The sequence below is a fragment of the Cetorhinus maximus genome, chromosome 12, assembly GCF_964194155.1.
Source record: "Cetorhinus maximus chromosome 12, sCetMax3.hap1.1, whole genome shotgun sequence".
Lineage (NCBI taxonomy): Eukaryota > Metazoa > Chordata > Chondrichthyes > Lamniformes > Cetorhinidae > Cetorhinus > Cetorhinus maximus.
This window is the reverse complement of record NC_135890.1, coordinates 5,415,384-5,428,755: the sequence shown is the minus strand read 5'-3', so window position 1 is coordinate 5,428,755 and position 13,372 is coordinate 5,415,384. Positions and strand designations below refer to the sequence as shown.

Here is a 13,372-nt window from a genome sequence, read left to right as displayed (position 1 = left end):
TCTGATTCACCATTTTTTAACGTGTCGCTCACAGCATCCGAACACTTGCAAATTTCGCACGCCAGGCATACACAAAGGCTAAACTTCAATGTTCTTACCTGCAGTATATATGCGGCCAATTCAAAAATAGCCTCAGTGTCAACTTCAATCAGTTCCTGTGAGAGAAATTAACAAGCAAAGTTAAAATTCAAAGAGTGAAATAGAAAGACCAGCTTGCTTGTTGCACTTGCTGCTTTAATGGAGCAGGTTTCACAAACCCTCCCCCCTTCAGGACTGCCTTGCTTCAAAGAAACTTTTCTTTCAGAATAAAAGGGCCTCAGCTGTGAAAACCGATAGTGCAACAACTGACGCAAGGAACCGAGTGAAACTCTACCTCATCTCAGAGGGCCCGCTTTTCACTCAGACAATCTGTTAAAAATCCATGGATAAAAGGACAACTCCCGGATTACAAAACTTCACGGGCTCGTCCGACAAAACTTTGCCAGCCAACAAAACGAGGCCACGGGAGTCACCCTCATTCCTCCAAGAGAGGGTTCTGCACATGGAATTGTCCTCTACAAAAGAGCAGGCAGCAATTCAAGAGCACTCATGTGTACATGTTGTGACTAAAGCACTAATTCCTGGATGCGGGAACCAGACCCATCCCACAGCCAACTCTGCAGTGTCAGCCTCACAGAGGACTTTAGGGAAAAGTCATCCTATTTGTAATCTCCTGGCTTGTTGCTTTTAGCCCTGTATCTGTGGCCAGTCAGCTGCACACGAAATGCCAGTGTTCTCGGGTAAAGCAAGATTCATAAGGTGCTCTGCCCAAGCTGGGTTATTCACCTCTCACTGACCCCACCCACCCCAAAGCTGGCCCCTGTCATTATCGCAGGCTGAGATATAAAGGACAAGGCAAAGGATTGTTCTTTCATCGCTCTGATTTAATTAACAACCACTCCAGGCGCTTTTCCCTTTAAACAGAGAAGCTCGGCACAGCAGAGGGTCAAACACATCTTCCCTTCACCCCCCCTGACGGCATTCCGTAGGGATCGTTCCCTCCGGGACACCCTGGTCCACTCCTCCATCACCCCATACTCCTCAACCCCCACTTATGGCACCTCCCCATGTCCACGCAGAAGATGCAACACCTGCCCCTTCACTTCCTCTCTCCTCACCGTCCAAGGGCCCAAACACTCCTTTCAAGTGAAGCAGCATTTCACTTGCATTTCCCCTAACTTAGTCTACTGCATTCGTTGCTCCCAATGCGGTCTCCTCTACATTGGAGAGACCAAACGCAAACTGGGCGACCGTTTTGCGGAACACCTGCGGTCTGTCCGCAAGAAAGACCCAAACCTCCCTGTCGCTTGCCATTTTAACACTCCACCCTGTTCTCTTGCCCACATGTCTGTCCTTGGCTTGCTGCATTGTTCCAGTGAAGCCCAACGCAAACTGGAGGAACAGCACCTCATCTTCCGACTAGGCACTTTACAGCCTTCTGGGCTGAATATTGAATTCAACAACTTTAGATCTTAAACTCCCCCTCCCCACCCCGTTTCTTCCACCCCCCCCCTTTTTTTTTTTCAATAATTTATATAGATTCTTCTTTCCCCACCTATTTCCATTATTTTTAAATCTAAACTAAAACCTTGTTAGTCTTTCCACCCCACCCCCACTAGAGCTGTACTTTGAATATCCTGTCTTCCATTCTTAATTAGCACTTTTCTCAGACAAATGTCACCACGTTCGACACCTCTTTGACCCTTTTGTCTGTGACATCTTTTGATTATCTGCTCATCTCCACAATCACCACACCCTCAATGTGTCACTCCCCCCCTCCCCCCCCCCCACCCACCTTAAACCAATTTATATTTCTCCCTTCTTCTAACTATGCTTCAGTTCTGCCGAAGGGCCATGAAGGCTCGAAACGTTAACTGATTTCTTCTCCGCCGATGCTGCCAGACCTGCTGAGTTTTTCCAGGTAATTCTGTTTTTGTTGTCAATAACTCTGGACAGGCCAGACTAAGGGCGGGTGGGTGGGTGAGAACACGCTACCATCCTGAGCACTTACTCAGTGAAAATTAACCAAAGGGACAGTCAATTGAAGGCTTGTTTTCCTCTTGTGATAATGATTGAAATGGTCAGTTGTCTGGATGATAAAGGTTATTAAACACTTCCTATTGTTGTTGCATTGTTTAGTACAGTAACATTGTCAAAATAGTCACCCAAAACTTTGATGGACATTGTAGCTCATTTCAGTAAAACAGTGACACAAAACGATGTCCTTTAGCTGTCTGTTCACTTTCTGATTTCTGACAGACATGATGCGCTGGCAAATCGTTAGCCTTTAACAGCGAGCTTGCAAACTCCATTGGTGCAGCAACGTGAGGCACAGCCGGGACAGCAACAACAACATCTTTTGTTTATAAAGCACTGATAGTGTCGGTAAACGCCCCCAAAGCGCTTCACAGGGGGTGCCGACACCCCACTGAGAAAGTCATTCTCTCCAATGTAACACAACAGTGCTGCTAGCTTGTCAGCCTTTTCTGTCAAAAGGGTCTGTGCAATCCCCTCAGGATGGTATTCTGCATCAACCCTCGTCAGCCATGAGGGGAAGATTCGCAGCCAGAAAAAAAGTCATGACATTCAAATGCCTGCAAGTGTAGGTGGGTGACCGCCCTCTCCTTAGAGGAAGATACTATTGCTGTTGCCACTGTGCTGCTACCTGGAGTAGCTGAGTAGGTGGACTGATTCAAACCTGCAAACCTCCCCACTCCCGCTCATGTTGAGTTCACCCAGCAGGGTAAATAGAGAGTTAATTTTGAGGCTGCCTGTCCCCAGCCTTGTTAACCGGGAGTAATGAAAGTTATCGAATAGCAGGAAGAGACAGAAAGATAAAACCTAAGAATACACCCATAGTCAAGACTAGATTTTACAAAGATAACAAAAAGACAAAACTAAAGGCTCTGTACCTGAATGGCATTCATAACAAAGTAAATAAATTGATAGCGCACATTGAAGTAAATAAATATGATCTGATAGCCATTAGGGAGATGTGGCTGCAGGATGACAAGGATTGAGTCCTGAATATTGAGGGGTATGTGACATTCAAGAAGGATAGGAAGCTAGGTAAAGGTGGAGGGGTAGCGCTGTTAATCAAGGATGGCATTGGTGCAATAGTTAGAGATGACCTTGGTTCAGGAGATCAGGATGTGGAATCAGTTTGGGTGGAGATGAGGAATATTAGGGGAAAGAAGTCACTAGTGGGAGTGGTCTACAGACCACTAACAGTAACCATAATGTAGGACAATGTATACAAGAATAAATATTGGATGCTTGTGATAAAGGGACAGCAATAATCATGGGTGATTTTAATCTACGTCTAAACTGGAAAAATCAGACTGGCAGTAGTAGCCTGGATGAGGAGTTCATAGAATGCTTTTGAGATAGTTTCTTAGGGCAACACGTTCTGGAACCAACCAGACAGCAGGTTATATCAGACTTGGTATTCTGTAATGTGACAGGAGTAATTAATGATCTCAGAGTAAAGGCATCCCTAGGTAGCGGTGACCATAGTATGACTGAATTTTATATCCAGTTTGAAAGGGAGAAGAGTGGGTCGAAGACTAGTATTTTAAACTGAAATAATGGCAAGTATGTGGGCATGAAAGCTGAGCTAGCTGAGGTGAACTGGGATACTAGGCTAGGGGGTAGATCAATAGAGAAGCAGTGGCAGACATTTAAGTGGATATTTCAGAATATGCAGAATAAGTATATTCCTGCTATAAAGAAAAATTCTAAGGGGAAGACCCACCATCCATGGTTAACTAAAAAAGTTAAGAAAAGCATCAAACTTAAGGAAAAAGCATATAACTGCGCAAAGATGAATGGCAGGACAGAATATAAAGAAGAGCAGAGAATGACTAAAAGGTTAATCAGGAGAAAGAAATTAGAGTATGAGAGGAAGCTAGCTAGAAATCTAAAAACTTATAGCAAGAATTTCTACAGGGTATTTAAAAAGGAAAAGAGTGAGTAAAGTGAATGTTGGTCCTCTAGAGAGTGAGAATGGGGAGTTAATAATAGATAATAAGGAAATGGCGGATGAAATGAACAAGTATTTTGCTTCTGTCTTCTCTATATAAGATACAAAAAATATCCCAGTAATAGCTGTAAATCAGGAGGGGGAAGGGAGAGGGGAACTTGGTGAAATTACAATCACTAGGGAAGTGGTACTGAGCAAACTGATTTAGCTGTGGGCTGACAAATCTCCGGGCCTTGATGGACTTCCTCCTAGGGTCTTAAACGAGGTGGCTAATGAGGTAATAGATGTGTTGGTGTTAGTTTTCCAAAAATTGCTAAATTCTGGAAAGGTTCCATCAGACTGGAAAGTAGCAAATATAATCCCTCTATTCAAGAAGGGAGGGAGGGAGGCATAAAACAGGAAACTGTCTGCCAGTTAGCTTGGCATCTGTTGTGGGGAAGGTGTTAGATTTGACCATTAAGGAGGTTATAGCTGGGTACATGGAGAAACTCAAGGTAATTGGGAAAAGGCAGCATGGTTTTGTGAGAGGAAAATCGTGTTCAGCCAATTTATTGGAGTTCTTTGAAGGAGCAACATGCGCTGTGGATAAAGGGGAACCGGTAGACGTGCTGTACTTGGATTTCCAGAAGGCATTTGATTTGGTGCCACATCAAAGGTTATTGCGGAAAATAAAAGCTCACAGGGCAGAAATGTTAGGTTGGCGAATGGGCGCGTACCCAATCCGATTGGACGTGAAATTGCGTGGGGGTGACGTTGGGCAAGTGTCCCGATGTCCTCCCACGCTCGTGTGACATTTCAGTCGGTCGACGCGCGTGAAAGTTGGAAGCAGGTCTGCCGGTAATTGAGGCCAAATAAGGGAATTAAAGCTGCAATTGTCTTTAATTTTAAGTTGCCCGTCCAACCTTACCATAGAACCATAGAACACTACAGCACAGAAAACAGGCCATTCGGCCCTTCTAGTCTGTGCCGAAATATTATTCCGCTAATCCCATTGACCTGCATCTATAGAACCATAGAACACTTATGGTTGGTCAATTGGTGAATCGGCCAAGTGGCCTTTCCATTTCTCTTTAAACGTCATCCACAGGCAGGATGAGGTTTCCGTAATGAAATAAAATATAAACAGATTTCTGTGCTCAGCCTTTTGAGTAGCTAAATTTTCAGGTGGTGTATAACCATGCATGGGCACTTTCTATCAGTTTCTGAAATCTTCACTTTTGATTTTTCAGGTCTTCAGCTCCCTGAGGCAGCTCTTTGCCTTCAGGGGAGCTTTCATTCAGCGCTTGCCCTCGCCCACACTGACATCAGCGGCCACCCTCTTCCTGCCTCCACCCTGGCAGCGCTGAACATTTCAGTGCACGTTTCATGCTGGCTGGCTGTTAATTGGCCAATCGCATCCGCCCGCCGACCTAAAATTTCTGCCCATGGTGCAGGGGGTAATATATTAGCATGGGTAGATGATTGGCTGGCTGACAGAAAACAGAGAGTATGCATAAATGGGTCTTTTTCTGATTGGCAAGATGTGACAAGTGGGAGTCCCGCAGGGGTCTGTGCTGGGGCCTCAGCTTTTTACAATTTATATCAATCACTTAGATGAGGGGAGTGAAGACATGGGAGCTAAATTTGCAGATAACACAAAGATAGGTAGGAAAGTATGTTGCGAAGAGGACATAGGGAGATTGCAGACAGATATGGATAGGGTGAGTGAGTGGGCAAAAATCTGGCAGATGGAATATAATGTAGGAAAATGTGAAATTGTTCACTTTGGCAGGAAGAATAAAAAGCAGAGTATTAATTAAACAGAGAACGGCTGCAGAATTCCGAGGTGCAGAGGGATCTAAGTGTTCTTGCACAAGTCACAAAAAGTTAGTACGCAGGTACAGCAAGTAATTAAGGCAGCTAATGGAATGTTATCCTTTATTATGAGAGGAATTGAACATAAAAGTAAGGATGTTATGCTGCAGTTACACATGGCATTGATGAGACCACATCTCGAATATTGTGCGCAGTTTTGGTCTCCTTATTTAAGGAAGGATATAAATGTGTTGGAGGCGGTTCAGTGGAGGTTTACGAGATTGCTACCTGGAATGAGCGGGTTGTCTTATGAAGAAAGGTTAGACAGAAAGGGGTTGTTTCCACTGGAGTTGAGAAGAGTGAGAAGTGACTTAATTGAAGTATACAAGATCCTGACCGGTATTGACAAGGTGGATGTGGGGAGGATGTTTCCTCTTGTGGGTGAATCCAGGACTAGGGGGCAATGTTTTAAAATTAGGGGTCGCCCTTTTAGGAGAGAGATGGGGTGAATTTTTTCTCTCAGAGGGTGGTACAACTTTGGAACTCTCTGTCTCAGAAGGTGGAAGAGGCGGGATCATTAAATATTTTTAAAGCAGACGTAGATAGATTCTTGCTAGGCAAGGGACTCAAAGGTTATCGGTGATAGATGGGAATGTGTAATTCAAACTACAAACAGGTCAGCCATAGAGTGATAGAGGTCTACAGCACAGGAAAAGGCCCTTTGGCCCATTGAGTCTGCGCCGGCCAAACAAGTACCTAACTGTTCCAATTCCATTTTCCAGCATTAGGCCCATAGCCTTGTATGTCATGGCATCGCAAGTGCACATCCAAATACTTCTAAAATGTTATGAGGGTTTTTGCCTCTACCACCCTTTCAGGCACTGAGTTCCAGATGCCCACCGCCCTCTGAGTGAAATAATTCTTCCTCACATCCCCTCTAAATCTCCTGCCCCTTACCTTAAATCTAAACCCCCTGGTTATTGATCCCTCCACCAAGGGGAAAAGTTCCTTCCTGTCTACCCTATCTATGCCCCTCATCATTTTATACACCTCAATCATGTCCCCCCTCAATCTCCTCTGCTCCAGGGAAAATAACCCCAGTCTATCCAAACTCTCCTCATAACTAAAACTCTCCAGCCCAGGCAACGTCCTGGTAAATCTCCTCTGCACTCTCTCTAGTGCAATCACATCCTTCCTATAATGCGGATTCCAGAACTGCACGCAATACTCTAGCTGTGGCCTAACCAGCATTTTATACAGTTCCAGCATAACCTCCCTGCTCTCATATTCTATGTCTCGGCCACTAAAGGCAAGTATCCCATATGCCTTCTTAACCACCTTATCTACCTGTCCCGCTACCTTAAGGGACCAGTGGACATGCACACCAAGGTCCCTCTGATCCTCAGTACTTCCCAGGGTCCTACCATTCATCGTGTATTCCCATGCCTTGTTTGTCCTGCCCAAGTGCATCACCTCACACTTATCCGGATTAAATTCCATTTGCCACTGATCAGCCCATCTGACCAGCCTGTCTAATCCTCCTGTAATCTAAGGCTATCCTCCTCACTATTTACCACCCCACCAATTTTTGTGTCATCTGCGAACTTACTGATCAACCCTCCTACATTCAAATCTAAATCATTTATATATACCACAAACAGCAAGGGACCCAACACCGATCCCTGTGGAACCCCACTGGACACAGGTATCCAGTCACAAAAACACCCCTCGGCCATCACCCTCTGCTTCCTGCCACTCAGCTAATTCTGGATCCAATTTGCCAAATTGCCTTGGATCCCATGGGCTCTTACCTTTGTTATCAGTCTCCCAAGCTTATCAAAAGCCTTGCTGAAGTCCAAGTAGACTACGTCAAATGCATTGCCCTCATCTACACACCTGGTCACCTCTTTGAAAAATTCAATCAAATTGGTCAGACATGACCTCCCATTAACAAAACCATGCTGACTGTCCTTGATTAATCCCTGCCTCTCCAAGTGTAGGTTAATTCTGTCCCTCAGAATTGCTTCCAATAGCTTCCACACCACTGAGGTTAGACTGACTGGCCTGTAGTTCCCTGGTTTATCCCTTCCACCCTTCTTGAATAACAGTACCACATTGGCTGTCCTCCAGTCCTCTGGCACCTCTCCTGTGGCCAGAGGGGCATTGGAAATTATTGCCAGCGCCCCTGCTATCACTCAACAGCCTAGGATACATTTAACCCGGGCCATGATCTTATTGAAAGGCACAGCAGGCTCGAGGGGCCGAATGGCCTGCTTCTGCTCCTAGTTCGTATGTTCGTAACACTATAGCGCCCATGCTGTGACTCACATTCCTGTCCCATGAGACATCATATCAGAATTGTAACAATATTTGCAACGGACTCTTCAAACAGAACAGTTTGAAAACTATCGCTGGTAGTTGCATGCCCAGTGTTTTAAACCTATTACTAGTTGGCCCAGATCACTATTCATGTCTCAGTGCTCTTAGAATGAACAAGTTGCCTCGTAGATTGCAATACACTGGGCCAAAGAGTTAAATACCTCTCATTTACACTCCTAAGTCTCCACTGTCTAATAGGCCAATCCTTTATAATATTGTACTGGCTTCAAAGTGACTCAAACTGTGCCAATTTACACCAGTCAAACTGTAGCAAGGAGACAGGCCCACAAAACTTGGACTACAATAGAATTAAAGCAGGATGTAAATTTTATAAAGTTCCTAAGCACTTTACTGGATTGTTAGTGAATTATTTAAATCTCATTTTCAATCATTGTAATAATCAGCGGGGAGCTAAGAGGATAATTGTCTTATCAACAACATTAATGTTTAACTGGCATTTGAGAGCTGAAGGCTAAGCCCTGTTAGTGTCTGCACACTCTTTACTTTACTTTACTTTACAGACTTTACTCTCCCTGGCTGGAGAATGATGTAACCTCATGTCAGCCAGCTAACTGAACTCAGTAAGGACCAGAACAAAAACAAAAATACCTGGAAAAACTCAGCAGGTCTGACAGCATCTGCGGAGAGGAACACAGTTAACGTTTCGAGTCTGTATGACTCTGCAACAGAACTAAGTAAAAATAGAAAAGAGGTGAAATATAAGCTGGTTTAAGGTGGGGGGTGGGGGGGGGGGCGGGAGAGGTAGAGCTGGAAAGAGGGCCAGTGATAGGTGGAGATAGCCAAAAGATGTCATAGACAAAAGGACAAAGAGGTGTTGAAGGTGGTGATATTATCTAAGGAATGTGCTAATAGGTGACATTAAGGGTAGAAAGCAGGACGAGCAAGGTACAGATAGCCCTAGTGGGGGTGGGGTGGGGTGAAGGGATCGAAATGGGGTAAAAGGTAGAGATAAAACAATGGATGGAAATACATTTAAAAATAATGGAAATAGGTGGGAAAAGAAAAATCTATATAAATTATTGGAAAAAAGGGGGGATCGGAAAGGGGGTTGGGATGGAGGAGAGAGTTCATGATCTAAAATTGTTGAACTCAATATTCAGTCCGGAAGGCTGTAAAGTGCCTAGTCGGAAGATGAGGTACTGTTCCTCCAGTTTGCGTTGAGCTTATTTTTGTTTTTGTTTTGGATTTCCAGCATCCGCAGTTTTTTGCTTTTTATCTCAGTAAGTACGAGCTCAGCTTGTGTACTTTTTAAAAAAAAGCAAACTGCTTTATTTGTTGAGGATAAAAAGAACGCACAATCTGAAACGTGGAGGGAGGCAATTTTAGTCCAGGTTCTGTAGTTTCAATAGCTAGGGTTTTCAGGTTTATTCTGGTGCATTTTTGTGTTCATCAAGTTGAGGGGATGACACTGCGAGGAACAGAATAAACATTTTCCACCTCATAGAGAAATATTGCTTCGGTCACAGTGAAAATCAGTTTCAACATATCAGAGAACAGCACAGCACGGAAAGTGGCCATTTGGCCCATCAAGTCTATACTGGCACTCTTTCAAAGTTTGGTGTAACATTATAAATGAATCTATAGTGACATCATCAATGAATCTGTGTGGACACCCTGTTCAGTATTAATGACAACACTGTAGATGCGCTTAATGAGAAGTATTTATGATTTTGTTAGAAATGCCAAACCAAGGAGATTTTCACAAATACATTTTCAAAGTTGCTACACCAAACAACCAGAGGGATTTTCTCAGGCCACCTATAAGCATTTGCAGGTCAGGCACAGTAATAATTAGACAGAGAACAACCCCCTCTGCAGGCGGAGAGGATGTGCCAAAGCTGTGAATGTGACATATCAGCACTTTCCAAACCCACGACCTCCACAACCTAGAAGGACAAGGGCAGCAGACACATGGGGAACACCACCATCTGCAAGTTCCCTTCCAAGCCACACACCATCCTGACTTAGAAATATATCGGCCGTTCCTTCACTGTTGCAGGGTCAAAATCCTGGCACTCCCTCCCTAACAACGCTGTGGGTGTACCTACACCACGTGGACTGTAGTGGCTCAAGAAGGCAGCTCAGCACCACCACCTCAAGGGCAATTAGGAATGAGCAACAAATGATGGCCTAACCAGTGACGCCCACATCCCATGAACGAATAATAAATACCCAATTAATCTCACTGCCTGCCCTTTTCCTATAGTCCTGCAAACTTTTCCTTGAAACATATTTATCTAACTCTCTTTTGAAAGTTACTATTGAATCTGCTTCCCTTTCATTTAGTGCGTTCTAGGTCATACCAACACATTGTATAAAATAAATTCTCCTCATCTTACCTCTGGTTCTTTTGCTAACTATCTTAAATCAGTGCCCTCTGCTTAACCACCCTCCTTGCCAGTGGAAAGCTACTCCCTATTTATAGCATTGAAACCCATCAATTTTGAACACCTCTATTAAATCTCTCCTTAACCTTCTCTGCTTTAATGAGAATAACCTCAGCTTCTCCAGTCTCTCCACATAACTGAAGACTTTCCCCCACCCCAGTGCGATTTTAGTAAATCAGTTCACCCTTGCTTGCCAACATCATTCTCAGCAGTCCCCTTGGAAAACACGCTCGCTGAGTCGCCTCAGATTTTGCAGCATGGACAGATCTGAAACAGGGTGCAACATCTGGAGGTTCCTGGCACATGTTTCTCTGGGAGGAAACCAAAGCTTTTGCGTCAGCAGGCCAAATAGAACACAAGCCTGGCTCTGGGATTACACAGGAGGTTTCCATCAATTTTCTAAGAGACCCCTCCTTTTCTGTTGGCTGTGATTTCAGACTGATTAAAAATAAATCCCAGTTTGTGTTTACCAGTGCTAAAACTTCCAGCTGTGTCCGGCATTTAGCAGTATGTAGCTCCATGATGTCCAAAACAGGGATAAAGTCTCCTGTCACATTACATGATTAAATGACAATGATGCAAAAGGGCTCCAAGTTTATAATTTTAAAAGCTCTGCAGTAATAGATTTCTGCCAGTTCTCCCTGATGCAGCTGCCCAGTGTCACTACACTGCGTATCCTAAAGAAATGAATGAAAATAAAGGATAAACTTGGATTTCGACAGCACTTTCAACGAACTAAAGATGTTCCAAAGTCCTTTCCAGCCAATGAAGTACATTTGAAATGTGGGCACGGTTGTTATGTAGGAAACACAGTAACCAATTTTTAAAATGATTTTTTAATTCATTCAAGGGCTAGGCCAGTGTTTATTGCCCATCCCTAATTGCCCCTTGAGAAGGTGGGGGTGAGCTGCCTTCTTGAACCGCTGCAGTCCATGTGGTGTAGGTACACCCACAGTGCTGTTAGGGAGGGAGTTCCAGGATTTTGACCCAGCACCAGCAAAGGACGCAATATATTTCCAAGTCAGGATGGTGAGTGGCTTGGAGGGGAACTTGCAGGTGATGGTGTTCCCATCTATCTTCTGCCCTTGTCCTTTTTGGTAGTAGAGGCTGCGAGTTTGGAAGGTGCGGTCAGAGGAGTTTTGGTGAGTTGCTGCAGTGTATCTTGTGGATGGTACACACTGCTGCTCCTGTGCATCGGTGATGGATGGGTGCTGATCAAACAGGCTGCTTTATCCTGGATGGTGTTGAGCTTCTTGAGTGTTGTTGGAGCTGCACTCATCCAGGCAAGTGGAGAGTATTCCATCACACTCCTGACTTGTGCCTTGGAGATAGTGGACAGGCTTTAGGGAGTCAGGAGGTGAGTTACTCGCCGCAGAATTCCCAATCCCTGACTTGAGATTCTTGTAGCTGCAGGATTTGTCTGGCAGGTCAAGTTCAGCTTCTGGTCAATGATGGCAGGTTCAGTGATGGTAATGCCATGGAACGTCAAGGGAAGATGGTTGGATTTTCTCTTGTTGGAGATGGTCATTGTCACATTTGTGTGGTGCAAATGTTACTTGCCACATATCAGCTTAAGCCTGAATGAATATATTTTAATAAGCAGCAAGACCTAGCTCTGCTGCAGTCCATGTGGTGTAGGTACATCCACAGTGCTGGTAGGAAAAGAGTTCCAAGATTTTGACCCAGTGACAGTGAAGGAACGGCGATATATTTCCAAGTCAGGGTGGTGTGTGACTTGGAGGGGAACTTCCAGGTGGTGGTGTTCCCATGTGTCTGCTGCCCTTGTCCTTCTAGATGGTAGTGGTCTTGGGTTTGGAAGGCGTTGTCGAAGGAGCCTTGGTGAATCCCTGCAGTGCATCTTGTAGATGGTACACACTGCTGCTACTGTGCATCGGTGGTGGAAGGAGTGAATGTTTTTGGATGGGGTGCCAATCAAGCAGGGCTGCTTTGTCCTGGGTGATGTCAAGCTTCTTGAGTGTTGTTGGAGCTGCACTTATCCAGGCAAGTGGAGAGCATTCCATCACATTCCTGACCTGTGCCTTGTAGATAGTGGACAGACTTTGGGGAGTCAGGAGGTGATTTACTCGTTGCAGGATTCCTAGCCTCTGACCTGCTCTTGTAGCCACAGTATTTATATGGCTAGTCCAGTTCAGTTTCTGGTCAATGGTAATCCCCAGGATGTTGATAGTGGGGGATTCAGTGATGGTAATGCTATTGAACATCAAGAGGCGACGGTTGGATTTACTGGTGATGGTCATTGTCTGACACTTGTGTGACGCGAATGTTACTTGCCACTTGTCAACCCAAGCCTGGATATTGTCCAGGTCTGGCTGCATTTGGACACGGACTGCTTCAGTATCTGAGGAGCCGCGAATGGTGCTGAACATTGTGCAATCATCAACAAACATCCCCACTTCTGATCTTATGAAGGAAGGAAGGTCATTGATGAAGCAGCTGAAGATGGTTGGGCCGAGGACACTACCCTGAGGAACTCCTGCAGTGATGTCCTGGAGCTGAGATGACTGACCTCCAACAATGACAACCATCTTCCTTTGTGCTAGGCATGACTCCAACCAGCAGAGAGTTTTCGCCGATTCCCATTCACTCCAGTTTTGCTTGGGCTCCTCGTGCCACACTCTGTCAAAGGCTAGGCCATCACCATCTGCGCATAGCAGGCTCCCATAAACAGCAATGTGGCAATGAACAGATAATCTGTTTTTATGATGATGTTGATTGAGAGGTAAATAATTCACCAGGACAGTGAGGAAAG

The 13,372-nt window shown here is 44.8% G+C and overlaps 1 protein-coding gene across 2 annotated transcripts in view; it reads right to left on the bottom strand.

Moving 5' to 3' along the window:
• frmd4a (FERM domain containing 4A) overlaps positions 1-13,372 on the bottom strand; it is a 392,307-nt gene that overhangs the window by 145,006 nt on the left and 233,929 nt on the right. For both annotated transcript variants that reach the window (XM_078552939.1, XM_078552938.1), the window contains exon 6: positions 99-155. In XM_078552939.1, the coding sequence (XP_078409065.1) occupies positions 99-155 (57 nt within the window). The remainder of the gene's footprint in view (positions 1-98; positions 156-13,372) is intronic.